This window comes from Plecotus auritus (genome assembly GCF_963455305.1).
Source record: "Plecotus auritus genome assembly, chromosome: 12".
NCBI classification, from domain to species: domain Eukaryota; kingdom Metazoa; phylum Chordata; class Mammalia; order Chiroptera; family Vespertilionidae; genus Plecotus; species Plecotus auritus.
Genome location: NC_137778.1, coordinates 8943152 through 8958292, shown reverse-complemented (window position 1 = coordinate 8958292; position 15141 = coordinate 8943152). Strand labels below are relative to the sequence as shown.

The 15141-nt window shown below is 42.1% G+C and overlaps 1 protein-coding gene and 1 pseudogene across 2 annotated transcripts in view; one reads left to right on the top strand and one right to left on the bottom strand.

The window, feature by feature from the left end:
- DSTYK (dual serine/threonine and tyrosine protein kinase) overlaps positions 1 to 10916 on the top strand; it is a 55672-nt gene extending 44756 nt beyond the window's left edge. The window contains exons 11-13 of the mRNA XM_080648906.1: positions 3436 to 3550; positions 5824 to 5958; positions 6305 to 10916. Coding sequence (XP_080505032.1) covers positions 3436 to 3550; positions 5824 to 5958; positions 6305 to 6492 — 438 coding nt within the window. The 3' untranslated portion in view covers positions 6493 to 10916. The remainder of the gene's footprint in view (positions 1 to 3435; positions 3551 to 5823; positions 5959 to 6304) is intronic.
- Positions 1269 to 1940, bottom strand: LOC308237196 (WW domain-binding protein 1-like; annotated as a pseudogene). The gene is made up of 2 exons: positions 1935 to 1940; positions 1269 to 1817 (listed from the first exon to the last, which is right to left on the bottom strand). The product of its transcript is annotated as a WW domain-binding protein 1-like (transcript).
- Positions 10917 to 15141: the final 4225 nt, after the last annotated feature.

The following is a 15141-nucleotide window of genomic DNA, read 5'->3' as shown; positions in this document are numbered from 1 at the left end:
AGTTGAAGCCACTGATCATTTACCATTCTGAAAATCCTAGAGCCCTTAAGAATCGCACTAAATCTATTCTGCCTGTGCTCTATAAGTGGAACAACAAAGACTGGATGACAGCACATCTGTTTACAACATGTTGGCTGAATATTTTAAGCCCACTGTTGAGACCTACTGCTCAGAAAAAAAGATTCCTTTTAAAATGTCACTGCTCAGTGACATGTTCCTGGTTACCTAAGAGCTCTGATGGAGATGTACGAGAAGATTAATGTTGTTTTCATGCCTGCTAACAAAACATCCATTCTGTAGCCCATGGAACAAGGAATAATTTTGACTTTCAAGTCTTATTATTTAAGGGATACATTTTGTGAGGCTACAGCTGCCATAGATAGTGATTCCTCTGGTGGACCTGGGCAAAGTAAACTGAAAACCTTCTAGAAAGGAGTCACTATTATAGATGCCATTGAGGACATTTATGATTCATGGGAAGAAGTCAAAATATCAACATTAACAGGGCGTTTGAAAGAAGCTGATTCCAGCTGTCACGGATGTCTTCAAAGGGGTTCAAAGAATCAGTGGAGGCATTAGAAATGGAGCCCACAGATTTGCTACAGTCTCATGATAAGACGTTAATGAATGAGGAATTGCTTGTTATGGATGAGCAAAAAAAGTAGATTGTTGAAATGACAACAAAGGATTTAGAATGTTACATAAACGTAGTTGTTAAAGCAGCAGCAGGATTTGAGAGGACTGACTTGAATTTTGAAAACAGTTCCATGGTGGGTAAATGCTATCCAACATCACATGCTACAGAGAAATTGTTAGTAAAAAGAAGAATCAATTGATGCAGCAAACGTCATTGCTGTTTTAAATTGCTTCAGCCACCACCCTGATCAGTCAGCAGCTATCAACACTGAGGCACCAGCAAAAAAGGTCACAGCTCACCGAAGGCTCAGATGATGGTTAGCATTTCTTGTTGTTGTTCATATCTCTTCAGTGAGATCATAGGCTCCTGTGCATGTCGTTGGAGGTAGAGCTAGCACAGTCCCTCAAGCACAGCCCCTCTCCTCAGGACTCCAGCCCTTTCAGACAGAGTCTGGGAGGGCAGGGAGAGCCTGAGGAGAACTCAAAGAGTTGGGACCAGCCCCACAGAAGAAACTTGAGGTATGGGATCTAGGGGCAGTGTACAAAGGACATGGTCCCCAGATCTAGCCCTAGCCTCCTTGACTGACTCACCCTTGCTGGAGTCAGTTTAAGGGCAGAGTTCCATACCCAAGTCACCAGACAGTTGGTAATAGCGGCAGGATATGGGGGCAGGGCTCAACCCATGCCCCAGGCTCCCTCTGCTGATGCGGGGGCACTCTGGTGGGAAGAAACACCTTTCATGTTTGCTCCTTTGCAGTGGGCAGGGCAGCTAGAAGTAGAGGAGCCGCAGTCATTCCCTGGGAACAGTGAAGGGGCACCCTGGATGGCAATGTAAGGAGGTGGTGTAACTGGGAGGTGAACCACATCCTCATAGGCCGGCGGGGAGTGGGGTTTGAAGGCACTGAGGAGGTGAAGGTCAAGCAGTGAACTGGTAGGAACAGGTTATGTTCTGTGGCGTGCTCCGTGGTGGGCCAACAAGTTGATCTCATGCTGCCGCTGCTGTTGCTGCAGCCAGAGTTTAGCTTGTGATAACGGAATGTGCAACAGTAGTTAAAGAAGAGGAGCACGGTCCAGAGCGGCCAGAACCACCAGAGCTCATAGTAGTAGGTGCAACAGCCAGGCTCCCTGCAGCAGTGACCACTCTCACAGAAGTAGGGCTGGTTGTTCACTCCTATGCAAAGCTCTCAAAGCTGTCATGCATGCCCCTCAGGCCCGAACAATGCCTCCACCTACAGTCCCCTAACGACTGCAGCCTCCTTTACCACCAGCCACCCCGCCCCTGCCCCCTCTGCCGCTACTGCCATGGTCCCTGCCCAGCCCACCTGCACTACTGCCACCATTAGTCTGAGGCCAAAGCTCCCATCCTGATGGTTAGCATTTTTTATCAATAAAGTATTTTTTAATTAGTGTATGTACCTTGTTTTTTAAAAGATATATTGCTATTGCACACTTAATAGACTTACAGTATAATATAAAAATAACTTTCATGTGCACTGGGAAACCAAAAAATTCATGTGACTTGCTTTATTGCAATATTATATTGGCTTTAAAGAAGTGTTCTGGAACCGTACCCGCAGTATCCCTGAGGTATGCCTGTACTTCAGTTTGTATCGCCTAAAAAAAGGGACATCTTCTATGTAATGAAAATGCCATTATCATGCCCACTGGCATGGCTCAGTGGTTGAGCATCGACCTATGAACCAGGAGGTCACTGTTCGATTCCTGGTCAAGGCACATGCCTGGTTGCAGGCTCGATCCTCAGTGTGGGGCGTGCAGGAAGCAGCCGATCAATGATTCTCTCTCATCATTGATGTTCTATCTCTCTCTCCCTCTCTGAAATCAATAAAAATATATTTTTTAAAATGCCATTATCACATCCAAGAACATTGATCCAAACTATTAGTTAATATACTGTCTGTATTAACATTTTCCGGTTGTCCCATTATCTCAAATACAGTCTATTTATTTGATCCAAGATCCAAGCCAAGGATCATACAGTGCATTTTGTCGTCATATTTCTTTAGCCTCCTTTAATCTAGAATAGTTCTTCCGCCATTTTTGCTTTATGATATTGATATTTTTAAGGATTCCATGTCTTGTTATTGCTTAGGGTTTGGTCAGAAATACTGGACTGAGATGGGTAAATGCTCCTTAACATGTCATGAGACTCTTATCTAAATTACAAAGAATCTTTTGATGTACTCCTCTCAAGAACAGATTAGATTATTCTTGGGTTGTCTCTGGCATCACTTAAATGATGTGTAAAGACATAGCAATTTGGGGGAAAGGAAAGATCTTCCTAAAATTATAGGCTGAAACCTAAGAGGCTTCTCAATTACCAAATCAGACACAGATTTATTCTCTTGGACCTTTAGGAAAGGAAACTACAGGGAATTCCAGAAACTTCCTTTAGCTGCCCAGAGGACCTCAGTGTTCTTACTTAGCAGCTTTCTTCCCCGGTGCCTGGAGGTCAGAGGATAATAATCAGGAACTGAAATACTTTCCTCGGTGTTTTTCACTTATTCATTCTTCCAAGATTTGTCAAGCTCCTGGAAGTGCCGGGCACTGTGCTAAGTGCCGGGAACCCGAAGATGAAAAAGGCAGTCCCCCCATCAGGTTGCTTACAGTCTGGGGAGAAGATACTATTGGGAATGAATTTGGAAACAGGGAGGCTGGAGGCAGAATTGGTTAAGTACTGCAATGAGATAGACACCTACTTGCGAGTTTGGGGATGCAGCTGAGCTGAATGCTATGTGCAGGATCAGACACAGGGTGACTCTTACCCTGCTTTGTTGGCAGCTGGACAAGCAGAACCGAGCCAAGATCACCGACTTAGGATTCTGCAAGCCAGAGGCCATGATGTCAGGCAGCATTGTGGGGACGCCAATCCATATGGCCCCTGAACTTTTCACAGGTAAGCTGGAGGGCAGGGAGTGGGTTTGGATGGGGCTCTGTACTGTAACCTAAGTGCTACCCTTTGAGCTAAGGGTAGTGTCCACAAGTAGCCCTGGCAGATCCAGCACAGGCAAGGGAGAAAACAGAACAGGAAAAATTAAGACAAGTAGCGGGAGAGTAAAGAGGAAAAGGGGACAGAAAGAAAAGTGCAAATAGGAGTCGCCCACTATTCCTTTGGATGTCTCTCTGGGCCATAATTGCCATAACCAACCAATTATTTAATCATAAAGAATCGATTGAATAACTCCTATACTATATTAGGAGTTGTCGCCTATCAGTAAAGAACTTATAGATAGCAGAGATATACTAATAGAGGTAAAATAATTAAGAGGGCTGTATAAGACAACATGTGATAAAGTGCTAAGTTAAATGCTACATAATGTAATGTTGGTATTCAGAAAAGGGATAAATGAAAGCTGAAATGTCTGACAGTTTTGTGGTAGAGGTAATGTTTTAGTTAGAGCTTGAGGCAGATGTGGAAAAATTGGTACGTGGGACAGGAATTCACATTTATTAAGTATATTCTTTGAGCTAGGCAGCATCTATTTTTTCATCTGTTTTATTCCATTTAATCCTCACTAGAATTCTGCGGTGATATTGATGCATTTTTCTGTCTATATTATGGATAAAGTTAAGTCAAGGCCAGATTGCTGAAGAATCCACTCAGGACACTGAGCTAGAAGTCATGGAGCGAGGAATGGAATTGAGGTCTTTCTGTCTCTAGTGTCTAACCATGTATCATGAAAGAAAGAAAATTCTGGAAGCTGAGGAATGGAAAATATGAGAAAAAAAATGCAGAATAGATATAAGCATGACAGGAAAGAAATCCATTTGGGGAATACTAGCAAACCAGGTTAGAGAGAAAATTCAATGAGCTTGAAATTCACACAGAGGAGTGAAGAATTAATGTTGAAGAAGTGAGGTGCTATTGCACTCTTGAGCAGGTAAGGAATGACAAATGTTTATGGAAGATTAGCTTAGCAGCAGTAGGTAGAGGGAACTTGAGTGGCAAGAACCAACATAGGGAATTGGAGGCTGTCTTCATGATTAGATTGTGCTAAAACAAAAAACAGTAACAGATTTGAGATAATCAGAGGAGGAATGGGCAAGTTTTTAAAAAGTTGATATGAGTGATGAACAGAAAAGAATGACTTAACAATCACTCCAAGGTTTGATCCTGACTGAGTGGATGAGGAGGGGTTGTATGATTGTAGGGGAAGATGGAAGGTAGCATTGGTGTAGGAGTTAAATTAGCAATATATCTGAATTCCTCTCATCAGCCTCATGCACAAGTCCTCCCCCAGCCCTTCACTGAGTGATCCACATAAGAATTAGGACTTACCTGGAGGGCTGTAGTCCTGCCCACATCTTACAAAGTACACAGTCATCCTTTTTCTTACTTTAGACTTACTTTTTAAAATTAAATTTCTGCAGAACCAAGTAATAGAAGCTCTAAGCCAAACTAGAAATAAACTATTCAGATTCCTATTAATATAAAACAGATACCTAAATAGTGAGAGAATCATTGGAATACTAAATCTCAATGGAAGTGAAATGCATCTAGTAAAACATGGATTAATTTCACAAATAAAACAATAACTCAAAGAAGCCAAATACAACATCGCATGTATGATATGGTTCCATATAAATAAAGTTCAAAACTAAAGAAAAAAACTAAATTTCTATTTCTCCTGCTATCATATCTTTTGGCTACTTCATATTTAAATTCTTTTGATTCTTTCTACTGCAGTCCATTCTATTGCTGTCAGAATAATCTTTCCAAAATACTTTTCTTCATGTCATCTACTGCTCTAAAGCATAAACGACTTCTGCTGTCCACTGAATCTTGACCCTTCTGTCTGCCTATATAAATCTTTATATTCTGGTTCCCACTTTCCCACCCACCTGTATTTCTAACTTTATTTCCCTAATATGATGTTTCAGGATTAATCTTTTTGACTGTCCCATTAAAATAAAAGGCGTGTTTTCCTTCTCCTTTGTCAAGTTCTAGTCTTGGGTCTCTTAATATCTAGCTTTAGCTTTCAGTGCCGTAGTTTTTTTATTATAAAATGAGCATTATGAATGTTTCCTGCCTAACAGGGTTGTTATGAGAGATAATGGATGATAAAAGCTTTAGAAAAAAGTGTGTAAAGACCTCTGCAGGTGCAAGTTAGTGGTGATGCTATTGATTTCTTTCCCTGGCTCACTGCTTGTCACCCCTTCTTACTCTAGGGAAGTATGATAATTCCGTGGATGTCTACGCTTTTGGCATTCTTTTCTGGTATATCTGCTCAGGCTCTGTCAAGCTCCCTGAAGCATTTGAGAGGTGTGCCAGCAAAGACCATCTCTGGAACAATGTGCGGAGAGGTAAGAGCCACAAGCCCTACTTTGTCCAAAGTCCCCTGTTAGAGCAGACTGAGACCAGGCACTGCAGTAGGGCCTCCCATCAGGCAACACTCTACGGAACTATCTCAAACATGCTTTTCTTTAAAATTTCCCATTCTTCAGCTTGCTATGCCAGTGTGTTCTAGTTTATCATCACTATGACTATTAGATTCTGACCTAGATATTTGCAGTTGAAGTCAAAACTTACTGCATTCTTGAGCATCCTGAGCCCCAACTGGGTCATCAGCCTGAGAGCTGAGCATGCCTGTTCGTTGTATCGGCCGCCCTCTCACTAACTCTGGTCTTATTTCCATGCTGCTTTCTCTAGGGACCCGCCCTGAACGCCTTCCTGTGTTTGATGAGGAGTGCTGGCAGCTGATGGAAGCCTGCTGGGATGGCGACCCCTCTCAGAGACCTCTCTTGGGCATTGTCCAGCCCATGCTCCAGGGCATCATGGACCGGCTATGCAAGTCAAATTCTGAGGAGCCAAATAGAGGGCTAGATGATTCTACTTGAAAGCAAAGACCTTTCTCTTTTACTCTCTGTTTCTTTCCTTCCCCCATCTTTTGGCCATGGGAAGAAGTTGACAGTTGTTTTTTAAGAGAGCTCCCAGGGGAACTGATGCTTGCTGGGCAGCCTGAGACTTCCCCAGGCAGAGGTGACTCCTGGATAGCGCTGTCCGAATGGCTGAGCATATTCAGCAGTTCACTGATGCCTCAAGCTATTTCTTTAGCAAAAGATTGTCTAGGACATGGGTAAAAGGCTGAAGAAAGCAATGTTCTGGCCTCAGAACTGAAAAGGAGGTAAATGTTACCATTGTCTGTTCACTATGTTTCTAAGACAAGTGGGACACTGCATTGGCAATAGTATTAAAAACTATAATTCTCATAGTTTTGGCATTAGCTAGGGATAGTTTGGTTCTATCCAGTTGTCAGAACCCTTAAAAAATTGAAGCTTAGTTCTGGAATTGTGAAAACAGGCGCAAAAAACAACGTGTGGCTACTGAGGCGCAGAGATCTCAGGTGGCAACAGCCAGAGGCCGCAGTGATAAAGCTAGAAACAAAGCTCTCTGTTCCCTCCAATGCCTGTGTGTTTACATTTATAGGACCACATAGCCCTGACTTCTGGGAGAGTACTTCACAGTTACATCACCAAGAGGCCACAAAAAGACAAAAGTGTATGTGTGTGTGCTATTGGATTTTGAGTTACTGCTACTCCTAAAACAGAATCTCTTCTCGCCTGAGGTCTTCATTTTTTTCTCTTTTCGTTCTCAAGACGAGGAAGCGCCAGTTAACATGATACTTAGGGGTGAGTGTCTGAGTAAAATGGACTCAGTGGGAAGTATTTGGTGAGACTGAGAAGTGGACAGTGATCTGGAGGTCATGGGTCTCCATACAAACCCACCAGAAGGATACCAGCTTGTTTTTTAAAACTTAAAAAACCCAGAAACTCTTCTTTTTGTGTTTGAATCTAACACACTGATGTTTTTAAACTTGATCGTTGAGCTTTTTAACCAAGGTTTCTTCTGCAACTTGTCCCTTCTCTTTTCCTTATTTTAAATGTTAGAAGAAAAGAACCAGATGAAAGATAAGAACACTTTTTGTAGTTCTGTGTGTGCCCCTTACCCCTGTGTGTTAGTGTCTGGGGAGGGCCCCCTCCCTTGCATTCAGAAGGTAGGGTGATGGTCTTTGGGAGAGTTTGCCATGAAGTGTACATCAGAAGAGAAATTCTTATGCCAGTCAAAGGAAGGGGAACAATTTAAACATTGGTGTATCTCAGATCTTCACTTCAAGCCTCTCTCAATCAAGTAGTCCATTCGATTTAGAAAACAGGTAGGTGAAGGAATGGACAGTGGAGGTGAGTAACCTCCTCCATCTGCCTAAGCCCCAAGCACTGTGGTCTGACCCTGTGCCTAGTCCCTAACTGTGAAACAGGTCCCCGAGTAGGTGTATAAGATAGTGGGCAGGTTAGCTGCTGGAATTTTCTAGGGTTGCTTGTCACAGAATGTCCATCTCTTAAACATTAACAGGGTATAAATGGAGTCTACAAATTTTTTTTCATATAACTTTAAAAAATATATATTTTTTAATGATTTCAGAGGAAAGGAGAGGGAAAGAGATAGAAACATCAATAATGAGAGAGAATCATTGAGCAGCTGCCTCTCCCACTAGAGATTAAGCCCACAGCCTGAGCATGTGCCCTGACCGGAAAATCGAACTGTGACCTCCCGGTTCATAGGTTGACGCTCAAACCACTGAGCAACACCGGCCGGGCTCGTAGAACTGTTAAAGTTCAGTTTTTAACTCTGGCTCTTCTGGGCTCTGATTATGACATGTATGATTATAATAGCCCCTTGAGCACTTGTAGCCCTTTAGAAACCATATAGAGTGCTAAAAACCTGTTTACTTGCAAATGACAGGTTGACTGACACAGTGTCTTTGGGTTCTATAGGCTCCAGCTTTGTTTTGGTGGAATGTTCAGTGTATCTCTTAGAATTTTTAACACTTATTTACTTCAAATAACTCTATTCTTGTGAGCATTAACTCGTTGCCCTTCTGCAGACTATGATGGGCCTTCCAGAGAGCCATGTTTCAAATTTAAAAAGTAGAGGCCAGTAGTCTCTACTTGACAGAAAATCTGTATCAGTCTTGTTCTGTATGACATTCCAAGAAAGCTTTTATATAGTAGTTCCTTTTTCTAGAAATTTCAAGGAAGTTTTTATATAGTTCCCTTTTCCAGTCATTATAACTCTGACTATAATCAGGAGTCTGTGCTCCCATTATGGAAGCCACATGCCTAACATTCTTAGAAAGCCTTCGTTCATACCCCCACTCAGACATGGGAAGCTAGGTTTTCCTCCACCCCGAGTCCCTTTTCAGTTTCTCCCTGTGGTTTAGTCTGCTCTCCAACATCAGTTTTCTAGCAGATTCCCCATCTTTTTTGCCTGAGTGGGGAGGAAAGGGCTAATGGACGTGTAATTGTGTTACAGTTCATTAAATCTTTTTTAAAAAGGCATTCTGATAAAAGGTGCAGAATATTCCTGAAAGTCTCCAGGCTATCAAAGCCCACATGTGGACATTTGGAGGTGTTATTTAAACACTCAGCAGGCTGAGTGCAGGGGTACATATGTATAACACGTGTATACTGTGCTTTTGTTTTACAACATTGTTAGCAAATTTCAGATTCCTTTTTTCTTGGCACCCATTATTATTAAAGTAATGGAATGCCGTGAAATGTACTGTATTGTATATTACTTGGGAAGATACTAGGTATTAAAGAAGTTTGATGGCAATTGGGCTGTTAAGGGCTCAGCAAGACCAAAGACTGAAGATTTTACCTCCTGGCTTTGGGCTAGTGGTGAGGAAGGGAAAGAGAAGGATGAGATGAAATAATTACCCTGTGTTCTATTCTAGTCAGTTTAATTATGGCAATTTTCCCCAGCCTGAAAACGATCACCTGGCCATTCTTAATGCCCTTGCAGTCTGATCACTTATGTTGCTTCAGAACTGAGTGGGGGACCTTCCTGCAGAGCAGTTGGAAGAAATGGAGTCTGGAGCCAGGAGTGGCTGACCTGTGCCTAAGGAGCCAGCAGCAAAGCAAGGTCAGTCATGGGTGGAGGAATGCTTGCTTGGGTGAGGTTTCCACAGGCATGCCCTGGCTCCCTGGATCCTCAGCAGAGCGTAGCTCACTGATGACAAGCCTTTCACATCTCTGGAAAGTGCTGGTTCTTCCCAGACCAAAGAGTCACTTGTGGCTACATCAGTTGCCGGGGGACAGAGCATAGGCAGCAGCTTCTCCTAATTTTTAACACTAGAAGTCAAGGGAACAGTGAAGAAAGGTTACATTACTACCACAGATACAGGGGAATGGTAGAACTCTCAACTAGTACCAGTCAGCTCTCCAGTGCATTTTTTTTCCCATCTTTGCTTGAGCTGTCAAAGGTGTTGGAAACATTTTTTTGTCACCGGAGAAGTGGTTTGGGCTGCAACGTGATAAATGCACTGAATGACACTTTATTTTTTGGTTTTTATTCAGCACTGACAAGCCAAGGGGGATTGGTGGTCACAGTAGCACTTGGGGGAATAGCAACTCCCTCTGGCCTTGCTTTGGCAAGAAGGCATGCCTGGTGTTCTATCTGCCCAATCAGGGAACCTTCAAACGCCACAGTGCAGCACAGCAGGCTCAACGGCCCTCCCAGAGCCCATTGCCAATAGAGTTTCTTTGAGATTTCAAAGCTTGATTTTGGGATTTGCTGGCTCAAATAACCCACTTTCTCTTTAAAAGAAAAAAAAAAGAGGGTTTATCCTTCTAAATATGGAGGTGGGGTGGTTAGGGCTTAGTGGATGTTAATAGATAAGGAGGGAATAACCTTGAGAAACTTATATTGCAAACTCCCCTGGGGGTTTCACGTAGCACTACTGTTCTTACAAGGGTTTTATTTTTAACTTCATCTGCTGTGTTAACATCCAGTCCAGTTGAGATGATGGCAGAGACTGTGAACAGCGGGCACTGGGTAGGCCTTTTTGCCCAGAGGGTTGAAAAGAATATTGGTCTGGACAGCTTGTTGTCTTTTGTCTTTATGTAATATTTTTGTTTGTTTTAAAGCACTAATGTTTATTACAGTGTTAATTAAAAGTGTAACATACTAAGTGTGTAGAATAAAAGTGCAATAACTAGAGAAATTACTTTGGCACCAACTTCAGTCCTTACACGCTCTCCTTTCTTGTGCTACCTGTCTCTTTCCACATTGTTACATTTCCACACTGTTACAGCAGCACCCTGTTAATTGTGTGTATGTTTAAGAGACGCAATTAAGGGATAAGTCTTCACTTTGTGTAATTCTGAAGGGTTGGGTTTGGTTTTATAGAGTATTCTGTATACTTGTTTGGATGTACAAATGCCAGATGTGCTGTATAATAAAGACCACATTAACGTTTTAAGTTTATGTGTGTTTGGCTTGATTCCCCTGCGTTAACAGGGCACTCCCTATTCTATTTCTTTTCCACCGGGACCTCTGCAGTCAGATGTCTTGCAGTTTGCCTTAGAGAGGGATAGGACATGTTGCTCCCCCATAGATCACTCTTGATTTCCAGGTACTTGACCTTCGCACTACCAGAAAGTGGGGCAAGGAAGTGGAAGGTGGGATGGTGGAGAAGAGCGGGGCAAGGCGTGGTGATAGCAGTTTATTTTTCAGAGCCTTCCCTAGGTTCACACGTTTCTCCAGCTTCTTCCCAGCACAAACTTGCAGCATTCTGAGCTCCTGCACAAGCCTGGCTATTCTTTATCACACTGTGAGAGAGTCTGGGGATGGAATCTATATACCAGACCATCTGCACCTGGAATACTTGAATTCTCTGTTTAGGCTCACCCCACCTTCTGACCTGCTTGTTAGGCAGTGCTCGGTAGGCACCATCATTGCCACTGCCAGCAGAGTGGCACTATCTGTTGCCAGCAGAGTGGCACTGTCTGTTGCCACCAGGAAGTGTCAGCAGGTTGCACGCCACCTTTTCCTGTAGGGTGTACTTGTTTGGGGTTACTATTTCATGCTTATATGGCTGCATCACTTTTTGCTATAACTGCTTGCCAAACAAGTTTAGCCAGGAGATGGCAGCACAACTTAAACAGTTTATGTGTGTTTTTTTTATTGTCTTAAAGGAAAAGCTAAAGTTGAATCTCAGTGGTTCTCTGCCTTCCCCTACACAAAAGTCATTTAATGCACATGAACTTCTTATACTTGTGAAACTCTCCACTAATTCCAGCCACCCTTCACAGCCAAATATATCCCATCTTACATGCATATACCCTATATTGTCGTATAAAGTTCAGTATGAGTTCTCTTAACTTCCTCTCTAACCGTTAGTACTTTGGAAAAAATAGCTTATAGTATATACATTTTTAGATTGTGTATGCTTTTCCAAGAACACATCGCTCAGCAGGCTTGTTACTTAAGTAAGGCAACTAGGGTGGCCTCCCTGGTCCTGTGATTGGGTGGGGTTTTAACTTAGAAATTTCTGCCTTTATTAGGATCCCAAGGTGTCCATGAAGTGCAGTTCTCATGGGGGGGGGGGCACTGAACTGGTTGAGGTCTCTTAGGGGCTTCCTTAGGGATGGCCTGTTCCTTAGTACATTCTAAAGGTGGTATTTCAAATCTGGAAAAATAAACTATCTTATAAAACTAGCTATTCACCTGAGGAAAGAATAGACTCAAATCATGCACACAAAAAAGTATACTAAAAATACAAATATTAAAAAGAACTATAAAGGAACTTGATAATGGTACATTGAATATTTATTATATACTAGGCACTATTCTAAATTATATCTATTTATATATTTATATATAGGTAGATATATAGATATATTCACTTAACCTTCACCAGAACCCCATTTTACTGATGAGAAAATTAAGTACCACTGTCATGCAATTTATAAATGCCAGAGCTGGGATTTGAACCTAAGAAGTCCAGTTCCAGAACCTCTCATTCTACAACTAACCACTATGCCTTTCTGCCTCCAGGAAAAAATGTGTGTAAGTATGTTCATTTATTGTTTGGAGGAAGGGAGAACTTTTTTTAGTGTGATCAGAAACCCAAAAGCCATAAAGAAAAAATGATAGAAATTATAAAGAACATATATACATCCAAAGACACCAAAAGCAAAATTAAGACAGATCATTAATTTGGAGAGAATCCTATATAATAAAAGGCTAATATGCAAATCGACTGAAAGGCTGATCGACTGGTCGCTATGATGCGGGGAGTGGACCTAAGCCATCAGTTGGACATCCCCCGAGGATTCCCAGACTGTGAGAGGGCGCAGGCTAGGCTGAGGGACACCGCCCCCCCCACCCCCGCCGTGCACGAATTTTGTGCACCGGGCCTCTAGTAATTATATAACTGATAAAAACATTCATATTCCTAATATATGAAGAAACCAATAAAAAAATAAAAACAAATTGGCTAATACGTATTTGAAAAAGATATTTATCCTCACCTAATCAGGGGGAATGCATATAAAAACCAAAAAGATACTTCCATTTATCAAATTCCTGAAAATAAATATTAAAAACCTCTTTATAAGTGTGGGTTATGAGCACTACTTTCCTATATTGTTGGGAAGTGAATATAGCCACAAAAGACCAATTTGTCAGTACCTAATATAAACATTTTAAATGTATTAAAGCAGCTAATTATTTTTGAAGTTAATGTATTTTTAATTGAGTTTATTGGGTGACATTGGTTAATTATATAGATTTCCGGTGTACAACCCTATAATACAACATCTGTATATTGTAGGGTATGTTTACAGCTAGTTGGAGGCAAGAACAAGACTAATTTTCATGTACCCTGATTCCAAGGCCAGTTTTCCTTTCTTAATTACGGCTCCCTGCTGACCCTCTGAGCTGAAGAGGAGGCTGGCAAATGAGTGTCTTCATCTCTCTTCCAGCCATGGGGTCTGGCAGAGCCTCATGTGTAGGACCCCCCCTGCCCCCTCTGCCCCATCCAATTCAGGCATAAGGAGGAGTCTGTGGCAGCTGGTGTCATCTACCAAATTGCCCTGAGTTACAGGAATAGCTTTGGAAGAGCTTGCTGAATCAAGTGGGGGTGAGGGGTGAGGGCCAGGGCAGGTGAAGGGACAAGGCAGCCTTAGGATGCCGCCAAGTGCTTATAAGATGTGGGGTTGGGGGAGGGGGAGTGAAGACCAGCTGGGCCCAAGTTTTCCCTGAGGTGTAACTTTGATCATTTGCTGCATTTCAGTGACTACACCCAAGGAGGGGTTGGCTCCAAGAAGCAGAAGCCACGGTGATAGTGGGATTGTTAAAGAAATAAAATTGAATGACAGTTGTTAAAAATGGACCATCGCGATAAATATTGGGACCACTGCAGTGGAAGTTTACAGTGGGAAGCGAGATGGGGCTCAATTCTGATTACAGTTTGGGCAATTCATAGCCAAGAGATTTTAAAATCTGGAAAAGTGTGTGTATTAGAATTGATAAAATACAGTAGCACGGATCTCTTCTTTGAACTCCAAGTCTGTATGGTCACTTGAATTTCCGACAAGCTCCTTAAACCTAATGTGTCCCAATGTGGACTCTTCATCTACCTTGCCAGAGCTGTTCCTTTTCCTGCATTCCCTGTTGTGGCAAATGGAGCCACCCCAACTAGAAACATCTTAGTCATGCAGTCTTCTGACCCCCTATCAGTTCTCTCTGTTACATCTCTCTCGAAGGCATTGCCTTCTCTCTTCCCTTTATCATGGCTTTGAGTCAGGTCTTCCCCGTCTCTCCACTGGATTACAGCAGTAATCTCTTAATTGCTCTCCATTCCTCTAATGAATCCCTACTCTACTCTGTCCTTGTTTTCTTTCTTAAGCAGCAATCTGATCTTATTCATTGCTTTTAAAATCCTACAACATGAAGACTCTCCCCAAAAAACAGGCAAACGACATGAAGAGGCCACCTCACAGAAGAGAAAAATACACATTTACACATGTGAAATGTTGTTCATCTTCATTATGAAAATATATGTAACAGCCCTGGCTGGTTTGGCTCAGTGGATAGAGCGTCGGCCTGCGAACTGAAGGGTCCCAGGTTCGATTCTAGTCAAGGGCATGTACCTTGGTTGCGGGCACATCCCCAGTGGGGGGTGTGCAGGAGGCAGCTGATTGATGTTTCTCTCTCATCGATGTTTCTAGCTCTCTATCCCTCTCCCTTCCTCTCTGTAAAAAATCAATAAAATATATTTAAAAAAATATATATATGTAACAATGACATTATTCATCTATTCAAATGTCAGTTTGTGAGAACTGATGATAATGAATGATTACAAGAGTGTTGAGAAATACTCCTATATATCATTCTTAGAGTACAATATTTTCGGGTGACATTTTGGCAATGTCTTGGATATGTCAAAGAATGCAAATTGTCTATGATCTCTGAGCCTCAATTACTTCATTTGGTCACATTGGGCTGATATCTACCCTAATGGCCTTAAAGAAGTGAGATATCTTAGGGCAGTGGTCAGCAAACTCATTAGTCAACAGAGCCAAATATCAACAGTACAACGATTGAAATTTCTTTTGAGAGCCAAATTTTTTAAACTTAAACTTCTTCTAATGCCACTTCTTCAAAATAGACTCGCCCAGGCCATGGTATTTTGTGGAAGA